Source organism: Sylvia atricapilla, chromosome 8 (assembly GCF_009819655.1).
Source record: "Sylvia atricapilla isolate bSylAtr1 chromosome 8, bSylAtr1.pri, whole genome shotgun sequence".
NCBI lineage: Eukaryota > Metazoa > Chordata > Aves > Passeriformes > Sylviidae > Sylvia > Sylvia atricapilla.
The window spans coordinates 12,286,528-12,307,540 of NC_089147.1; the positions used below are offsets into that span (position 1 = coordinate 12,286,528).

The window sequence follows — 21,013 nt, forward strand, 5'->3', positions numbered from 1 at the left end:
GTCAGTGTGTGGCTGAGGGTTTAGGAAGATCCTGGTGTTTCTAAGAAGTCTTGCTGTGTGCATGCCTGTGCTCAAAGTCTCTGCAGAGCATGAGTAATTCCACCAAAATCATTGTAACTGACCCTCTCCATGAGCCAAGGTTTTCCACGCATCTGGGCCCTTATTCCTGGCTTTCATTAAAGAAAGTGAGAGAAATCAGGCCTCCCGTAATTACTTACAATCTGTGAGCTAGGCACATATGTAAATATTTTCAGGGTCACAACTTAGCTCTTTACTTTTAATATACTTTGTTACTAGTAATCGTTTTTGAAGAGATTGAAAGTCCCACCCGTAAGTTTCTGTAGTGTCAAGCCTGCTCAGCCTTGACCTCTGCTCCCAGTGGTATCATTGGATTTACTGTTGACTTCAGCAGGAGCAGTCACAGTGGGTCCGAGTGCTTTCTAAAGCCTTTTCCCTATGTTTTTCTGTGTAAAACCCATCACTGCAGCTGCCAGATTATATGATGCTAGGGTTTAAAATGATTTAAGAATGAAATCAAACTGATAAGAAAGCTAAGTTGTAATAAAGCTAAGCAAAGTAAACTTGCTTTCTTTCTAAGACAAAGTGACTTCCACAAGGTTTCACTTTTCTCTGGTCAAAAGTGGAAAAGCAGTTAAGTTTGGTTCATTGTGTGCGTCCATGAGTCGACACTGCTGCAGTGAAGCCCGAGATGAAGTCCTGCACCCATGACCATGCAGGCTTACCCTGGGCACGTGGGACCAGGTGAGGGGGCTGGCCACCACTTTGGGGGCTTGGTTTCAATTTCTCTCTGCCCCCCAAGATGCATCACTTGTTTTCCCCACTGTCAGAAGTTCTTTACAAATAGGAAATAGAAGATCATTGGGATCAAGTAGAAGAAATGTGGTCCAAATCTACCCCCAGACTCTCTGGACATATTGTACTGGGGAAGAAGAGAGACAGACTAGAATTGCCACGTCTCCTGATGCAACAGAAGAATAAATCCATAAATCACTGTATAGCACTCAAATACTGCAACAGTAAAGTCCTTCTGTAGTTACCTATGCCCTGGCTGGTGGTGTTGCTGTGTTAAAAGCCTCCTAGCCCACATCTGTTTGCAGAGGTCCTCTGGAGCAGGGTGGTCTCTTGCTGTAAGAGTGATGATAAATGCTTAGCTTTTATGGATTAGATTATTCCTCACAACTTGTTCTTTGTTTCAGTGGAGGTCAGCTATACTCATCATCTGTTTGGATTTTCTCCCATGGTCCTGTTTTTGGTTTTTTGGAATTAAACCAGGATCCTCTGTTCTGCGGTGTCAGGAGATAGGAGTGATACTCCAGGCAGCCATGAAGACAGAAATGTGTGGGCAAGGCTGTTGCCTCTCAGTAGCTTTCTGCTCCTTTTCTCACATCAACAGCTCCCTGTGCACGTTACTCACTTCAAGGGGTGGTTGTGTCCTCTCTGCACCATCCATTTCTCAGTTCACATCCCCTTGAAAAGAGAGCCCAGATGTTATAATCCTCTGGTAAACCCTAAAACTGGCAGGATTTTTGTGTTTGTTTCCATCCTCCTGTTTTATTTTCATAAGCCTATAGATTGGCTTTATTTCTCTTACGGGTCTCTGGGCTGAGAGATTGCTATTCATCCACTTTTAATTAAAGCAATGTAGGGAATTAGGCCTTTCACAGGGGTGGTTCTGGTGATGCCTCTGACTGTTTTTGTTAGTTTTCCTCCATCTGAGCAAATGCTTGGAAGTGTGAATTGGAGCTTAAGCTTTTTAATTACCAGAGAGTGAAATTACTACATTATGGTGAATTGATTCCTTTGCAAAGGAAAAACTGTTTCTTGGCTGCTGCTGTGTGCAGTAGTAACAAAGAGAGGAGGGTTTACTGCTGCAGCCTCAGAGGATGGCAGAGTGGTGGGTGCGAGGAGGGAGTAAGGATTTGGGCATCAGAGCACTGAGACATTTGGTGGAGTACCTCAGGGTGACCGGTGCTTTTTGAAGAGGTGGAGGTGGTGGGAGCCCAGTCCCACACACTGGCAGTATCTAACTGTTTCCCACAGGAGTTTCTTTTAGATTAGGCTGCCAAAGTTTCTCTTGACATTGGTACCACACTAGAAGAGTATGGGTGTAGGACTGAGGGTGTCTGGAGAGCCAAGTACTTCTCTTCCCGAGTGATTCATAGTCCCTCATTCCTATTTGGTCCTTCAAAGCAATGCTCTCAGGCTCATAAAACAGAGCTTCATGCAAGCAGAGGCTGGTGCAGGCAGGGATCCTCCCATTGGTATATGGGGGTCACAAACTGGTCTTTTTCTGTATTTTGGGGAAGGCAGTGAAATCCTCCTCCCCAAGAACCTGATTATTTTGGGTGAGCAAGTGAAAGATCTCAAGAGCAGGTCTCAGGCTGACCCAGGGAAGCAGCTGGCTTTTCTGCCTGGAATGTTCAAATTATTGCAGGGTAGTTTTACATGTGAAGGGCTCCAGCAGGAAATTTTCAGAAGAGCCCACGTGTCATCTGACCCTGACTTCTGTTTTCTGAAGTGTCAGTGTGTTCCTGGTGTGTGTTTGTGTGTGTGTTTGGAAATCTGACTTCTGTTTCAAATTGGTTAGCTATTTTAATACAATGGAAGGAAAGCTATCACCCCAAGTGGCAGTGTATGCTTGCAGGAAAACCTGTATTTACCCGTGGAGCCTTGGGGAGAGGGGATAATCCTTTTCAGTTTCATTAACTTCTGTCTCTTGCACGTAGCTTGTTTCCTGCACAAGGACACAGCTTCTTTTAGCTTCCCCAGCCCCATGAGCCATACACAGGTTCTTGTGGTGCTGCAGAATAGCCCGTGCAGGTGCTCGTGTCCCCTTCTGAAGTCCTTTGGGTCCATCTCAATGCCAGCATGTGATGAAGGGACTGTCAAGACTGTCCCTTCCACAACTCATCTCTTTTTTTTTTGCTCTCATCTGTGGCTTGGGATGGTTTGCTCTCCCCCAGGGGCTCACTGATGCTCCATGTGTTTCTAATCTCGTGGCACAGCCAGGCTGGTTTCTCACTCGCAGCGATGAGACACCAGCTCCAATGTCAGTCTGTTTGGTTCTGGTCCATACGAGTCCTGGGGCCAGACTCTGTTCTCATAAATGGCTTTTCCATTTGGAAATATGTGCTTCCCATTCTGCAGTGTTTCCCTAATGGAATTTCTGGAAAGGGCCAAGAAAATTTTTTTTCTTCTCCCCATTTGCCATGCCTGGGGTTTGTTGGAGGCTCTGGGTTTATGCTGTGGCTCGTTACTGATGCAGGTTTCCTGGGGGTTATAAGATCATCTAAAGCAATCTGACTGGTTGAGCTGACTCAGAAGTGACTCTCCTGAATCACTCCCAGGCAGTCTCAGGATCTGACTGCAGGAGACTTGATCTGCTTGTCATTAAAATAAAATGTTCTGTATGTCCTCAAAATACCAGAATTTCGTTAAATTCTTTGTTTTTGTGTTTCCAACAAACTCAAGTCAGTGCCCTCTTTTTCAAGAAATAGTTATTAAATTCATCTCCAGTGCAGAATCTGAAATGCACCTGTCTTTCCCTCTTGGCACATGAACAAAATTTTATACAATTTTAGCTAAAATAAGCAATGTGGAAAACAGAGTCATCCAGAGAAAAATTTTAAAAACCTGCCTCCTGAACAAGACAAACACCTATGAAAAAGATCCATCTGGTACTTTTTCTGGATAAATAGCACAAAAAAACCAAGGTGGTAAGTAAGACCTAAACTTTTCTTCATGTCCTAAATGAAGCATCCTCCTTCCTTGTCGTAGTGCTTTGGAGAGGTGATTTTGGATTGCCTGAGGAGGTGAGGATTCTCCACTTTGGAGGCCTGTAACTACAGTTAAGCAGACTTCCCCAGCAGTGCCATAGGTAGAGGTGATTGTACCATGAATCAAGGTAATGGATTTGCTGGTCTCTTGAGTTCTCATGCTGTGTTCCTGTGATTTGGTTCTTTGGAGCCACACGCTGAAAAGATTGTGATGAAGATTAATTCACAGTGCATAGCAACTGGACGTGAAGGGTCACTGGTTTGTTGTTGTAAGATCTCAGTCTCAAAAAGAGGGATTTTAGTCTACCCAGTAGTAGAAACTTGTCAAAATGTAATTTTTTTTTCCTAAGCTGCTTCTGGTTTTTAATCAAAACTTCATGATTTTTGGACAACACCACTCTGGTTTGTAAGTGGCACCAGTATAATTTGTGTCACCACAACACCAGTCCCTCAGCTGCGTGTGCTCTTTGAAGTGTATATGTATGAATACTGCATTGAGAAAGCCTCATGTCACACAGCAATCATTGTAGCAGTTGCAAGAAATACTTTTATTTCCTCCTTCTTTTCTGTCTAAAAGGAAAAAGCCCAATCTTTCAAATTCATTTGCAGCCACATGTTTTTATGTAACTCAGCAGGAAACACTCTTTTGTCTGTCTTGCGGATGAGTGAAGTGGAAGGTTTCTGCTGCATCCTGTGGGCTTTTGGGTGCCTGGGAAATTTCTCTGCTGGTCTCCACTGGTCCCACTTTCCTTCTCTTTCCACCTCTGCATTCACAGGATCTTAGTAGCAGTTGAATCTGGCCCACCACTGCTGTGGCAAGTATAGCATCACCAAGCTGCTGAACAGGCAGCCTTTGATGCTCTGTATTTCTTGCAGTCAGGTATGACCTGGACTCTGTTTTGCACAGGTGCCCAGTGTTAGTTCAGGTGCTTGACACATCCCTGCTATTAATTAACTTGTTCAAAAGCCACGGTGGAACCTAGCATTTTGGTTGTGAACAAATTGATCTCGAGGATTGTCTTTTGTAGTATGTCTGGGACAGTGGGTTTCTGCTCTGGGAATAAATACTCTGGAACATATCTTCTGATTCTTTACAAGAGAACCACTCCTCTTCAGCTGTCTCCTCTGCCCTCACACTGCTGGTTGGGAAGTGGCATTTCCACCTTGTTGATCCCAAGAAGGGGACCCACTCTTACTCTGCACGGGGAAGAAGTGAGGGCTGGTTCTGCCTAAATCAGCATGGAAAAATATTGTGCTGAATTCCATCCAAACATAAATAGAGTAGCATGCCCCAGAATATCTTCTTGGTCTAAATCTTGCTCAGAAGTCGAAAGTCCCAAGTACCAATAAAGTCACTGACTAATGAACATTACTCAGTTCCTTTGGGTGCTTGGCTAGGGGCACTCATAGTTTCCAGTCATACGATTACTCCTTTTTTACTTCAAGCCATCCTGTTTTCCTTTAGTCTTTCAGATTTAAAGAAATATTGAGTAACTCTGTGTTCTGCTTCTTAATTGCAAAGTCAAGGGATTCCAGAGACATGGATCTTTTCCTGCTACCTGGAAACACCTTCTTTATTTCAGTGCCAGCTGATGTGTGTTTCCTGGTTTATTTTCCATCACCTTTTCTGAGTCTCTCTCACCCCTTTTCCACTGGAACCATAAACAAGTTGAGATTTTCCAAGAAGTGGAGATGAATCGGCACCAGGACATCTGCTCTGCACAATGGTTTTTTGATGATGAGACAGGAAGGGATTAAAATCTAAACCTGAAGTTTGCAAATAATTTCAGTAAAAGCTTTAGGGAAGGCCAGCCCCAGTTTCTGGACAGTTGATTCTTGACTGCCAGTGGAGGTACAAAGAACAGCCACCTTCCAGACAAGTCATTAGCCTGGCACATGAGGAACCTTCAATTCTTTGTGGTGTCTTGCAGGAGTTTACCTGCAGGAATAAATGTCTACATGATACATGAGACCTGTGAGTCCTTGAGCTGCCACTGACACCTTGTCCTGGGCCATTCAGAACAGCAGCACTGCACCAGCACTAGTGTCTTGCAGCATCCAGCGTAGTCTCCCAGCACCTCGTGCCCAGGGTTGTCTTTGCATGGCCAGTGACTCTGCTGAGAGGTCTGGTACTTCTGTACCAAAGGGAGCTTCTGGGGTTGTGATTTCAAGTTTGCAACAATTGCCTCAGCTAAATTCACTTCTGTTGTACCTGAGATACAGGTACACATCTGAGGACCATGACTCTTTTAGGAAATTGTGTGACTTGGAAACTTGTTTCACACATTCAGACCAGAATGTGAGTTCATGGTGGCTTGAGCTGAGTCTCTGAGAGCAGTCCTGAGTGGCAGATGAGCCATTTCACCTGACCTGAGTCCGGGTGATCTGTGTTGGCTGGTGAAGGGATATGTGCTGCCTGCATCCTAAATCTGGCCCAATTATTTATTTTTCACAGAACTAACACCAAAGGATGTGTGGACTATAGAGCAGCTGCCACTAAAATTTACTGGGATGTAGTTTCTCCTGTAATTATCTACAATTCCTGACACCTGCCACAATCTCATTCATTGGTTGTGCCATGCTGGTATATTTGACTTATGTCATTGTGGGCATTGCGTAAAAGTATCACCCACCAGTGAAATACCTTCATCTGTGCACTCTAGCACAGTGAATCTTGGTGGATGGCACCACCATATCTCAGATTGTGAGGAGGGGTAAAGAAGAATCCCACATCCAATTGACTATGGCAAATCCAATTCAAACTGTAAAGGGATATTTTTCCTCCCATTAGGCAGAATGTGATTAATTTCCCATGTGGAAAATTGTTCAAGACAGACGTGCTCGTAAATTATGGCTTAAGAGATCCTATTACTTCCAGATCCATCAAAATCTACTGTGCCTCCCAAAATAGCAATAAGAAGATAATTATATTAACAGCCTTTCTTGTTATTTGATGTATGACTGACATAGGCTGTAAGGTTATTTTCTTACAGTTTGGAGCCTTCATTTAAGGATGGATGCTTTGCTGTTTGTGGACATTAACAACAGTCCTTGGTTTCTGACGTTTGAAATAAAAATGTTACAGAAAAGTTTTTAAAATAGGGGATTGAAAGCTAGTAGGTGTCAATGAACCTACATTTTAAAACAATGCATCCTCTTGGGATGAAGACTTAAAAACTTTCTATCTGAAAAGATACACATTTACCAGCAGGGATTCTTGAATGATCTGGTCTAGGAGGTGCTGGTGACCTAACTAACTTGGCTGATCATGAAATTCACTTAGTGTACTCAGATTTGGAGCTGACTGAAAAACATTGGAGGAGGATCTCATACATGGCAAAAAGGCAGTTTGTGGTGGAAAGCACAAAGCAGTGGAGAGGGTGGAGGGGAGAACAACCATTGCAATCTAGGAAGGAGATTTCAGTGGCTCTGAGCATGTTTCCATGAAAACTGCAGCTCAACAGTCAGCAGCAGTCAGAAAGCCAAAGGTGGTGTTAAAAAGAATTAGGCAAAGAATGGGGAAGAAAATCCAGAGCTTCAGCTGTGGAAATCCAAGATTTCCCCACATTGTGAATACTGTGTGCAGGTCTGTGTTGCCTCTCAGAAAACATACATAATAAAGTAAGGTGCTGAGAAGGATGACAGAGGTGATTACAGAGGTGAATTGGCTTGTGTAGGACAGGAGTAAATAGACTAAAAGTCATCCATCTTGAACAATGTGATGGTTGGGATAGAGTAGAAGTTTGTGAAATCACCAAAAATTTGAGAGTGAAGAAAACATGATTGATTTTATTTCTCAGAATGCACAAACCAGGTGCAGCCTGTGAAATTTGAAAAGCAAGCCTAAAGTGAACAAAAGGAAGTATGAAATCACAAACTGTGTGATTAAATAATGAAATTCATTTCCAGGGGACTCTATAGGGACCACAAAATCTGTAGGTTCAAAAATGCACTAGAGCAGTTTCTGTAGGATGAAGCCAACATTGGTTGCTAAAAGTTATTTTCTAATTCCCAAAATGTCTGAGCTATGTGGGAATAGAATGTGTGTATCAGGAGAAGGATCCCATTACATGTACCCTGTTCTTGAATTTCTTACCTGTCTTTTACTGTCCATTCTTGTAGACAGGGAGCTGGATTACAGAGATCTTTGGCACAACCAAATGCAACATTACTACAGTGCTGCAACAAAGTAGATTAAGTCTTGCATCCTTTTTTAGTGTGTAATAACCACTAGTGGAGCCGCATTCTTGAATTGCTGCAGCTAAACACACAGATAGTGATCCTCCATCTGGAGGTGAAGGAGATGGCATCTGTCCATTCCTGATGGCATCTGTCCATTCCTGACCTTCTACTGGGTGACCACAAGTCTGCAGGCTGGACCACCTCAGAGGGGTTACCTGAGGTACCCAATAGTGTGACTTTGTAACTCCATCTAGAGCTGAATAGCGCTGCACACCAGGACACAAAGGCAGACAGCGTTTGGGGAGCTGCCATTCCTGTGTGGTGGCACAGGGAGAGAAAGACAGGTTTGTTTGTGCGCTAGATTTTGTTAGCAGTCAGTCCTGTTTGGCGGCTCAGTGTCTCTGTGGCTTCAAATGCAATTAATCAGGGCCCAAAAGGGTAATTACCAGCTCACATTCCCAATTCAGATTTCTGTGCCTATTCATGTTAGTGTTTTTTCTTTAATTTAGCAATAAAGTTGGGGTTGTTTTTATGCTGCTGGCCCAGTGATTCTCATTAAAAACAAAAAAAATAGCAAAACATTCATTTCCAGTTCACCTTTTTTCCTTCTCCCTGGGAAATGAGAAGCCCATATTAACTGTGAAAGGGCAACAAAAGTGTGCATGGTCCTAGGGTCCTGGTGTCACCTTGGCTGAAGAGACTTTTCCTTCCATGGAGTGAGTAATTGCTCAGAGCATTAATCTCTGAAATGAGCTTTTTATTCTGCAGTGGGCAAAGCTGTTGACACCTGACAGTGCCGTTTTCTCCTTTGATCACACACACCTTGCTGGACCCAGGAGAAGGCGGCTGGGGAAAGCTGAAGATGCTCAGCATCCTCAGGTCCAGGGCAGCAGCTCTATTCTCTTGCAGCCTTAACACTGCATTTACTTGCACTTGGAGGAGCTGAGAGGAATTTTTCAGATTGTCCTCCACTGTCTTCTGGCAGCAGCAGGCACTGCTGGTGCCAAGTCACACTTGAGTGTAGTTTGCATTAAGTGGCCTGAGCTGGAAGCAGCTGACGTGCTCCCACACAGAGGAGCTGGGTGTGAAGGAGGCTGGTTATCAGATAAGTAATTATAAAATCATTTCCCTGTTCCTGTGCATCGGCTGAGCCATGATAAGTGCGGGTGTGAGTGCTCGGAGCCGTGCAGCTGAGGCGGAGCAGTGTGAGTGAGCTTTGCTGTCCCTGGGATCTGAGTGACCACACACTGGCTCATGTTTCTGCAGGCTGCTTGTGCCCACATGGACCATCGTGTCCACTGCCTGCCACAGGAGTGGGTTACCCTGCATGCATCAGCTGGGAAGGGGCAGTGGGGGTGGCTTCATGGTCAAGAGTTGGAGAGAAGGTGCTACTGGGTGGCCTGGCCACAGACCTGACACAAAGGCTGTTTCATCGGGCAGTGTGATGTGGTGGGTTGACCTTGGCTGGACATCAGGTGCCTATAAAGTTGCTGTATCACTCTCCTTCTCAGCAGGACAGGCAGGGGGGAAATAAGATGGGAAAAAACAACTTGTGGGTCAAGATAAAGGCAGCTTGATAAAGTGAAAGCAAAGGTCACATGTGGAAGCAAAGGAAAATGAAAGATTTATTCTCTACTTCCCATCAGCAGGCCATGTTTGGCCACGTCCCTGGAAGTAGGGCTTCATTATATGTAATGGTTACTCTGGAAGACAAGTGTCATAAATAATGAATGCCTCTCCTTTCTCCTCCTTTCTCTCAGCTCTCACTACTGAGATGTTTGTAATATCCCTTTGGTCAGTTTGGGCCCACTGTCCTGACTATGTCCCCTCCCAAGATTTTGCCCACCTCAGCCTTCTGGTGGTGGTGAAGCATTGTTAGGCAGCTGTGGGGCTGTGTGAGTGCTGCTTCTGGAGCAGCCAAACACTGGGGTGTTATCAACATCCTTCTAGCTACAGGTACAAAGCACAGCACTGTGCTCTGCTTCTGTGGGAAAAATCATCTCCATCTTAGCCAGATCCAGTCAATACCTGTGGGCACAAGTCCCAGCTGAATATTGCAGTGCAGGCTCAGAGGAGGCAGAGCAAGGGGTGCAGATCTGGCTTTGAAGTTGGCACAGGTTGGTGCAAAGGTGACTGCACTAGTCAGAGCCTCAACGTGTGCTGGAAATGAAAGTGCTTATCTTCCTTCTCCTGAAACACCAAAAGTGGTCATCCCGACTTTAAAGTGCATGCTTGTGAGCCTTTGAAACAGCGGTAGCTTTATCAGGGATCAGAGCAGGCAGAGAGGAAATCCCTACCAGAGATTGTCTTAATAACACTAAAAAGTAAGACGTATTGAAGAGATGTGTCTGGAACCAGAGGATGATATCTGTGGTTTGGGATGGTGTCTTGGTCTGCAGATGAGCGAGCTTCTTGACTCAAGGGCCAGCCAATTTTGGTCTGGTTGTTTAGCAGCTTCTTCTGTACTTGCTGTCTTCTAGTGAAAATTCAGCTTAAAACTAGTCAGCAGTTTCACCTGGAGGACTCCAGGAGAGCACTTGGATTTAGGAAACAGGAACAGTGCTCTATTTTGCAAAGCACAAGGGATTTAGTTTCTTACTACAGCTCTCTGAAATCCTAGCTGGTGAGTTCCAGCCTCTGACAAGCACAGACACCTAGTTTGTTTGCTGCCATGTTGTTTCTTTTTTTAAATTTCTGTGTTAATTGGTGCCTTCCAAATACCACAGCTGCTCTGTGGAGCACTGTCCCTGCCCATCTGACTGCTGAATCTCACCTCCTTCAATATGGGACATGTGTAAACTGGCAGCTGACTTAATCAAGGTCTTCCACAGGAGAGAGTTTTGCCTCTTTTGTGGCAGAAATTTAGAATTTGTTTTCAATTAAAATAAATGAACAGGAACATTTTTTCTGGCCCTAGATAGCAAGGTAGATATATTTTCATTCTGCATGTGATCAGCAGAGTGATCTAGGGACTGGCTTTATGGCTTTCATTAGTGTGTGCTCATTTTGTGACCTTGTGGAGCCACCTTTGCATCCCTACCCCTCAATTTCCCCTTGCAATGTTCCTGTAAGAACACACGCTGTGGCACCGCGTTATTGCATGACCAACCTCCCTGTAATAATAACTTTGACCTACGTGGTATGAGTGCAAATATTATTTTATTCACAGCTCCAGTTCTCAACCAGTTTCAGGGTGGAGTCTCCCAAGCAGTGTTATTGCCCATCATGCCAGAGGATGTGGCCGGGACCTTTCTGTGCTTTTCCATTTTAGTTTGGCAGGGGTGTGGTGCACATCTATCCCCCTGCAGTGATCCTGCTGTAGGGTCTCTTATCCCAGTGGATGTAGCCCAAAGGCTCCCTGTTGGCAAGGCTGGTGCTGGCCCAGGGCCTCTGAGGCAGGCTTAGTGTCACATCAGCTCCTGCATGAGTGACAGGTCTCCTAAGACAGTGTAAATGTTTTAATTGGCTCTGTTCTTTATGGTTTCTGCTTTAAAAGATTGAGGTGGGACCATATGGTCCTTCCTCAGGATCCATACCACTCAGTGTCAGTAGGAAGACACCTGGTGACTTTCCCAGACCTCAGTGAGCAAGGTGGTACTTGATGTGGGTCTGAAAAGAGTACAGGACGAGTTTTATTAGTGTAGCTGCAGGGACATGGTCTTGCCCTTTAGGAAGAGTACTTTTTATGGTTAAGGTGTCACAAAGACATTTGAGAGGCTCTTTCCTTGTCCTGCTTGGGAGTCAGGCACTGAAGTAGCTCAGATGAAGCAACCATTTTCACCAGCAAATGTGTAATACCCACAGGAATGGGTATGGCCCAACATACAGTGAGTGATCCACATCATTCCAACACTGCCCAGGGAGTGAAAGATACTCTGGAACAGAGCTCTGCAGACTGTGGAGTCCTAAAGATTTGGAAGTCACAGGTTAGGAGCCACTATACATTGGTGAAGGCAAGACAGTGGTGCCAGCTGATAGAGGAGGGAAAACAAGTGTTTAATGAGATGTAGTGGTTGATGTTCCTCTGATCAGTTTGGTGCAGGGTCTAGATAGTTTGGTCATTATTTAAGCCTGGGTCGTTTTGCACACTAAATGACTTGGTCCTGGATATTTGGAAACATCCAGCTTTTTTGGAGATTGTTCAACAAAATGAAACAAAGAGTTCACTGGACGTGATTCTTCTCTTAGGGGAGAAGCATGGATAGGTAAGGATGATGCTTTTGGGTCTGTGTAGGCATTCCTGGTTTTCTTTATGCAGCATAGTGAAGATTATGCAAAGAGCAGGACACTCTGCATCTTCTGTGTGAGGAGGCTCTGCTGTTTCCTAAGGCATTTTTTCTCAGGTGTTTTGAAAACCTGACCCTCTTTTGGCTCCTTGTCTCTGTGGGACTCAGAATTATCACGGTGTTGGTTCCTCCAGGTGAGGGTGTGCCAGTTGCTGGCTGCAGGTGTGAACACCCTCCTCCCTCTGCCCTCAGACACACTGACTGCTTTCTGCAATTAAGAGCTCTTGGCTGTTTGCAGGATAAGGTAGCACTTGCAACCAGCAATTACACACGAGTTCACTTTCCCCCTTGGAGAAGCTGAGCCATGTAGTTCGAGGAGGCACCAATTTCACTGCAGAAATTGAAGACCTGACCCACTGAATCAACACTTCCAACATTTTACAGCCACCCACAGACAGGGAAGTTCAGTTTTCAGGGTTCTAGGGACTTGTGCTTACACTGAGATCCTCTTGTGTGGGGTAGATGCTTTACTTTGCTGTTCTCTGGTGGTAAAGTTATTCTAAGTGAAGTGGTGATGGATCTCTGGGCTGGTGCTCACAGACCAGCAGGGAGCTGCCCCACAGTGAAAAACTTCAAAGGATAATTTAGTGCAACTTCTGCCTCCCCTTTCCAGACCAAATTCTGTATAATTTGCCTACAGCGTGGTTCTTACTTTGCTTTGGAGAGGTGGGAGATTTGCAGCTGGGACGTCTGAAGAGGAGATAACAGCAGCAGTGGGTTGTTTGGGTGATAGCAGCAGGACACAGAGCAATATGAAGCAGCTCTTGGCCTGTGCAAAATATTCTACAAACATAGCTTGAGATTTGCACCCCATGGCCTGCATCTGTCACTCCTGGATTTCAGTGTCAGTGCTCATGGCTTTTCTCCTTCCAGCTGTGCCTGATGCTTGAATTCAGAAAGTGTGTACTAGCAAAGCTGCTCTAGAGCTGATGCTGTTGTCCCTGGAGATCAATATCCACTGCTCCAGACACTGCAAAACAGCCAGGTTCAGAGGTAGGAGCTCTTTGGAAGGGAATCCAGCCTCACCACTTGCCTGTCTTTGGTTTCCCTTTCTAATTATTCATGTAAAGGCATATTCTGTTTATCACTTCTGATGGAGGAAAATTTCTCTTCCTGGTGATACTCTTTTATACAAGCTATGTTACTTCCCATGTTTTATTGCTACTTAATGATTTTCTTTAACATTGCAGCTTATGCACCTTAAAAACAGGATTCAAGGGCAGGAGGACACTGTCCCCACCATCCCCCACATCTCAGGGCAGGATTGTTATTGCTTTTGTGGCTTTCCTGGCTGCCCCATCTGTCTCCATCACCTCTTGTCACCTTCCATAGTAATTCCTGCTGATTAGCAAAGGCCTTTATCAGCTGAGGTTCTTTGGCAAGACAAGTTCAGCCAACAGTTCTGACTCTGTCACGAGTTTCTACTTATTAAAAAAGTCCTTCCCCCTCCCACCGGTGGAAACACTATGAATCATTTCCCTCCCCTTTCTTTGTCAGGAGCAAATGCCATCAGTGTTAGGACCCTGGCACTGACTTTCTGACTCCAGGAAATCATGGGTGAAACAATCCATGGAAACTGGAATCCCCATTTAAAAGTCAGATATTATTTTGTAAGGAACACACCTCCCTTCTGGCTGCTATCAGATTGCCATCTGATTGACAATCACACATATTTCCATGAGAAAAATAACTTTTTTTGTTATTCCTTGTGCTCTTGATTTGTGTATTTTACATTGCAAGGGGGCAGTGCATGTTTAAATGCTCCATTTGGGAGATAGATTATGTGCCATGTGCCTGAGAGTTTTGGCAGGACCCTGAGGTGGATATCACAGCTTAAATTGGGTTGAGGGGAATTTGTGTCATATTTGATTGCAGGCCTGTGCTTATTTGGTGTAAAAAAAATAATTCAAGCAGCCACATGTAAGAGTTAGAAGGCTTCCTAAAAATACTTGAATGGCAAAATAGTTTTAGTTACACTGGAAGAAGCTTCTTATCTCAAAAAGAGAACCTGTAACTGCATGAGGGCTAAATTCTTTGGTTTTGTTTACTGATGTGACTGATGCAGTGTAATTGCAAAAAGAGTCAGACCTCATCTCCCAAATACCTCTGAGAACTTGATCTTGGGTTAAACAAATTGTTTGGCAATACACAGAGACCTGGTACCTCCCAGGTTTTCAGGTAAAAAAGGCAGAGAATCAACAGCCCAGTAACAAGAACAACACGAAGAGGCAGAAGCAGGAGCTCTTTCCTGCTCCTAGGAGACAGAACTGACAGAACCTCTACAGCTGGAGCTTCTGTAGTCAAAGCAGCACGTCTCTTTTAAACATAAATCAGATGAGACATTGGAGTATTTTTAATGCTCCCATTAGTCTTCAGGCTGTCCACTGTAGAATATTTATCGTATGGCTTGTTTCACGTACTGCAGTCTGAAGTGTGGTGATGGTGCTTGAAATTCCAGATTAAATGTCAGTAAGCATTTGTCCATCATCCCTTTGATCATGTGTTTGGTCTCTTCTTTGTCTCTGGCTGAGGCTCTTTGCATCAAACAATTGGTGTCCTTAGGCCAATCCATCACCCAGACATACCTGGAAATGAGAGATAAGCTCAGCAATCAGAGAGAAAGACCAAGAAATGAATCTGTCCTCTGTCAGATTTGGAAGGGAGCTAAAAACAATTTCCCTGCCTCCCTGTTGTCTCTGCAGCAGCTGCCACTCACAGTCTGGCTCCAAAAGAGCAACAGAGCTGGCAGCTCTGGACTGAGCCACTGGTACAGTGGTGGGAAGGTCACAAAGGCATCCCTGGAAGGTCACAAGGCCTAGATATGCAGCACCTCTCCTTGGTGATGAAAGGTGTGATCAGGAGATTTGCTTTAGAGACTGTCTTAGAGCTTACAAATTGCCAGTCAAGGGCAGTGGCTGCTGACAGCTGGCATCTGCAGTGATTGTAGGGGCTGTGTACCATATATCCCCCTTTCCTGAAGAGGAAAGACAGGATGCTCCTGTTAGGCATCCCTTCAGGGACTTGTGGTGTTTCTTTGCCTGGTGATGCCTGGTGCTGTCCTGCCTTGAGACCATGTTCCACAATGTCACCAAGCCCCACAGGAGCCTGGTGTACTCAGCACAGGCCTGTGGGCTAATGGGAGCACCAGTGGGGTTTGGATGCATTTAAACTGGTTTGTTCTTGGGCCTCATGGCACTTGTTAGAAGTCCATGTTACTCCAAGTATGAGGTGATGCAGGAATAAAGTGATATTCCAAGGATACATTTAAGCTTACAGAATCAGCAGCTGCCAGATAGACAATCTCCTGTGTAGCTTTATTATTCTCACTTTGTGCACCCACTGTGTATACAGAAGGAAACTTAGGTCTTGTGAGAGAGGAGGTGTGTGGTCGTGAAATTAAAGACTACATATATATATGTATATATATACAGAGAGAGAGAGATGAAGGCATGACTTAAGATGTCCTCTACTATGTTAAACCTGATACTTTGCCTCTTATCCATATTAATTTCCTAGGAATAATGTTTTCTTTAAAGAAAAAATGATTAAAATAAATACTGTTATCCTGCATTAGCAGCAGGGCTGGAGCCCTGTCTTTCCCACGTCTCTCTTTCTAATTGCTGCGCTCTTCAGAGCCCTTCCTAACATGTGCCAGACCTCTCTTGGCCCTGTCCAAGCCTGGCACACCAGTGAATGAAATATTTGCATGAGGCAGCGTCATTTCATGTAACTTATGACTGTCCATCTGAATCGAGACAGACTTCCTGTTCACTTCCTAGCTGCAGCATGGTTAAAAGCCACTCATCCTTCTGTAAAATTGGGCTGTAGTGCCTGAATAAGCTTTAAAGAGCTGCAGTAAAATTCAGGAGAGAAAAAAGCATCACTCTGTGTGCTCAGAGAACACATCCCTTTGGTTTAGGTGTGGTATAAGGTACATGATGCCATATACAAGTGGTACATAAACCACTACTCCACCCTCACGAGGAAATTGCCTGGACTGTTCTGCATTCACCAGCCCTGGTACTTCCTCACCTGATGTTGGTGCTGGGCAAAATGCTCCCTTCCAGTGCCATCCAGAGGGCTCCTTGCTGGCTGAATGTGCTCCTGCTGCCCAGCTTTCTGCCTTGATTGGATTTATGGTGACCTTACCTCCCTCGTCAGGCAAAGATTTCCATTGATGGGGTCTCCACTCACTTGGAGAAGGTAAAGAGTGTACAACATGGGTCTCCCACATTCACTTCCTTTTCCCATCCTGTGGGACCTCCCTTGCTTTCAGAGGAAGCCCAGGAGGAAAGGGGGAATTGGAGAGAGCAGTAGTGACTTGCACAGGGTCTGCAGTGGTTCCTGCTGGGGTTGTAGTGGCTGTGGCTTTTATCAGCATGGTCTGTCTTCCCAGGGAAGAAGGGAAGAAGTTGGCCATTTGGGAAGCTGTCCCTCCTTAGAGGTACTTCAGTGACTCTGTCAGTGAGACTTCTCTGCCTGAAGACCTTCAGAATTTGTGAGGGGATCCCTCCTTGCTGCCCATCAGAACTGGATATGTTTGCCAAGGGTCCTTGTTTTTTTCCTTGTTTTTTCTTTATTGACTGCAACTCCCTGGTGCTCGAAAATACCCAGTCTTCTCCAGATCTCAGCTTTAAATGCCATACTGGACTGGGCAGCTACAGATCTTCCCCACTGGCCTCATCGAGCCTTTTCCAGTTTCCAGTAGTAGAAGGAAAATCTTCCTTTTGCTGATGAGATTAAAATGGAAGCACCTTCTGAGCTTTATTTTGTCCTAACATCATAGTTGCCCTGATATTTTCCGTCTTCATTTTAGGACTGAAATAAGATTCTTCATATCCTGGGGTCTTTTTTGTTTAATGTAACATTCTCTGTTTAATATAACATTCTTTATTATTACTTTTAGAAAAGCTGAGTTGCATTTACAGGAGATCTTTCATGTGTTTAAATCTTTGGTTCCTTTATGTTTTTGTATGGTCACCCATTCAACTTTCGACTCATGGCTTGAACTGAAAACAGGAAAGCCAGAAAGAGAGAATGTTTCCAAAATGTTGTTTTCTCTTTGCAGTATATTTATAGAAGTTGCAAAAAAACCCTCCAAAAATCCAAGATCTCCCACACCAACATGTCTGGAGCACTGAGAAAGGAACTACTCCTCTCTCTTTAGCTACCCCTACCTCTTCCCTGCCCCCCAAAAAAACAGTTTATTGCAGTTACATAGTACAAGTAAAGTGTGATCCTCATGGCAGGTAATTCTCACCATTTACCAGCCAGAAAAGCACAAAAGCAAGAATGTTTCAGTGTCCAGAGTGGGTCAGGGCAGGAAGATGAAAGTGTCACTTTCCTTCTCCAGCCGCTGTTGACTAAATTGCTCAAGCTGAAATGATACAATGTCTCAGACACCCATTGAATATTTCGGGTGACCACAAGGCATCCCATCCGACAGGGATGGCTCAACACCAGCGTCGTAATGAGATAACCACAGGGAGCACAGAGAGATAAATTGATGGCACCAGGAAATGGCTTCACCTCACAGCACAAACTGTTTTGTTGCCAAAATTGGGGATAAAGATAAACCACTTTCTCCTGTCTGAAACAAAAGGCTTTAACACCTTCCAGATCAGCAGCTATGGAGGAAAAGGCAACCAAAAGGGGCAGTGTCTGGTGGGGACTTAGAGCCTTTGCTACTGGACTGTCAAAGGCTGCCATTTCATTAACCTTTCAGATTGTGTAATCAGATGAACTCAAAGCCACATATTCAGATTTTGGATCTGATTTGATTTCTTGGTCCAGTTCCTTATCTTACAATCTATGGATGAGTGTCTTATTTGCCTACTGGCATAAGAAGTTTGGAGCAGGGTGTGGTATAGGTGTTCTGGGTTTTTCCATAGACATTTCATGGACTAAATAATGCTGGCAGATACTGTTTTCTTCTACCACAAGGAGAACATACAATTTATTCTTGTCTCATTATATTAAAAGAAATACAGCACAAAAAGAAAAGGGAAGAAAACCACCAAAAAAGGATATGAAGATATAATCCCCTCTAGCCAAAAAAATACCAACTCTGTGGCATCCTTGTGTGTGGGGAAACTCAATTCCTAGATTATTTTGATAAACTTTGTTACAATCAGTTTCACACAAAACCCAGTTGTTTATTTAATCTTAACTGCTTGCAGAAGTGTCATCCAGTAAGGACATGGGGGTTATTTTTTTTTTTTTTTTTTTAGTTTCAAAAAAAGAGTTTGTTTGTTTTTCTTCTTTTATTTGATTTCTCTGTGTAGATTTATAAGGGCTCTGTCACCAGCAGTCTTGTATTTGCTTGTGAGCTGGGTGTGTGGTTTGTCTGCCTGGAAGGGCAGGAGCATCCACAGTGGGAGGCAGCTGAGTGGGGAGCAGATGGAGCTTCCTGCACAGCCAGCATGGATGTGCCAAAGGGACCCTGAGTTAGGAGAGAGTCATAACATAGCGTCAGTCCATTCCAGGATAGTGCCATCATTACAAGGGAACCAAAACCCTTTATGTTATCTACAGGATGAAATCAGAGCCCTCCCGCTCTGTGCCATCAGTCTCTGGGTGCCCTTCCAGAGGCGGGAAGCCTCTGCTCACACAGGCAGCACTGTGGTGGCAGTCATCCAGCTTTCATGCTGACAGCCATGGTTGGAGCCAGGGATGGAGCTCCGTCTGCTGAGCTGCCTGCTTGGTGCTGCTGTGCTATCCCACATGGCAGATGATGCCCCTAACCCTGCCCTTCCCTGTGTTCTCTCCTTAGGCAAGATCCTGTTCCGGAGGAGCCACGTGCGAGACGTAGCAGTGAAGAGGCTGAAGCCCATCGATGAGTACTGCAGGGTAAGGGCTCTGGGGAGTGCAGGGCAGCCCTGCTGCTTGGGGGGCTCAGGGCCACCACCACTGCTGGCATTTCCCTGCTGGACAGTGCTCACATCCATCACAGGGAAGAATGGTCCTTCCCAAACACTGCCAAGACCAACAGGTCAGGGTGGAAACAGGCTGCCTTTTGCTGCCAGAGTCCACGCAGCATTTTCCCTGGCAAACTTCATGTACTGATTTGGTGCCTCATTCACACAGTAAAGGCTTTAAGCCTCACCTGCCCTAACTGTGGATTTTATTTCTATATCAGCCTCGATGGTTCAGGAGTTGAGCAGGCAGAGTGGCACAACTTAGGTGGTGTTTTCTTCTGTTTTCTGCCTGTCTGTCCCCTGGTGCCACACGAGGGACAAGGTGCAGCACTGAGAGTGGACCTGTGTCTTCCAGCAGTGCTTCTCATGAGTGAAAGCCTGGAAATTTATTGCTGGACAGAAAAGCATGACTCTGTTGAGAAGAAGATTAAGCCACCTAATCTCTTTCTAGCCTAGAGTTTATGGTTTGACGATAGTTAATTCTCTGTCTGTAGAATAAAAGTAATTTCTAAGCAAGTAGGATTCCCAGTTTTTGCACAGGTATTGAGTCCATCAGCACATTATTTCAACCCCAGACTTCCTTCTATTTCCCTTGAGGTTTTCTTTCCATTTTGAGAAAGTCAGAGGAGCAGGTGGAGGGGCAAAAAAAAAACATTCCCAAGAAGTTCTCCAGTCAGACATTTGCTCATCCAAAATTGGAAGCAGATTGCCAAAGTGCTTGAGGCATGCTGGGGGGGGTGGTGGTGGTAAAACCCATGCCATCTGCACCCCTGGGGTGAGGAAGCTGTGATTAAAGTCTTCTCTCATGAGATCAGGCTTTCTTGTGTGACAATTAGTGTACTGTCTTCCTGCTGGCAGCCAAATGGCTCTTTCTGAAATATGAAGGGTTTCACTGGGTCTCCAGCCACCGTCCTTCAGACAGGAACTGCCAGTGACAGGAGCAGCGAGGGCTGGCTGATGTCAGGCTTCACCCAGCAGATGCATGGTGGGGAAAGCAGGAACTTTCTCATCCAGCAGTGAAAGCAGTGACCAGGGGCAGCTGGTTCTCTGGGACTCCATTGTCTGTGCCCCAGACATTCCTGACCTGACCCAGCCAGGCCTTCTGGGGCTCCACTGGTCATGGCCAAGGGATGTGCTGTGGCTAAAGGCATATTCATTGACACTGTGGTGCTGTGATTCCTGCTCTCCTCATTTCCTTCTCTCTCTCTGAGAAGTCTGGCTCAGGTCATAGAATCATAGAATGGTTTCACTTTGGTTCAGATCTGCTGCTGCTGCCCAGACATGGCTGAATATGTTCCTGAAGCCAAGCTGTTTACTTAATCCATGTATTGACAGATACTGCTTTTGTGAACTGAGACCCTGCAGTGTTGGATTAGCCCAGTTTACCCCAGCCCAGTGTTTCCTGTCTCCAGTAGCAGCCACAGTGGTTCTCAGCACTGAGTATCACAAACCTTCAGTGACTTCTCCAGAATATTATTCCAGTGGTCTCTGGCACATATGTCTCTTGTGCCTGATGTAGTGCCTTTTTATTTCATTTGCAGTTTACTGTAATTTGTATTTATGTTGCCTTTGTACACGTTTTCTGCTTTTCTACCCCTCTCTAGTGGATGTTTTGACTCTTTAGAGAATTGTATGGAACTGTAGAGCAAGAGCATAATTTTGACAAGTTCAGTCCTGCTTCTGTAAGAATTCAAAGCTTATGTCCCATGTTACTGCTCAAATGGGTAGGCTGAAAAATTTGAAAAAAATTAGATAATTATGCTGGAATTATGTGGGTGAGGCTGATGGAGTAAATAATGTGACATGGGATAATAAAACAAATAAACAAAAC

At 44.9% G+C, this 21,013-nt stretch overlaps 1 protein-coding gene across 3 annotated transcripts in view; it reads left to right on the forward strand.

Moving 5' to 3' along the window:
* Positions 1-21,013, forward strand: part of SH3PXD2A (SH3 and PX domains 2A) — a 247,959-nt gene that overhangs the window by 80,451 nt on the left and 146,495 nt on the right. For all 3 annotated transcript variants that reach the window (XM_066323649.1, XM_066323650.1, XM_066323646.1), the window contains exon 4: positions 19,038-19,114. In XM_066323649.1, coding sequence (XP_066179746.1) covers positions 19,038-19,114 — 77 coding nt within the window. The remainder of the gene's footprint in view (positions 1-19,037; positions 19,115-21,013) is intronic.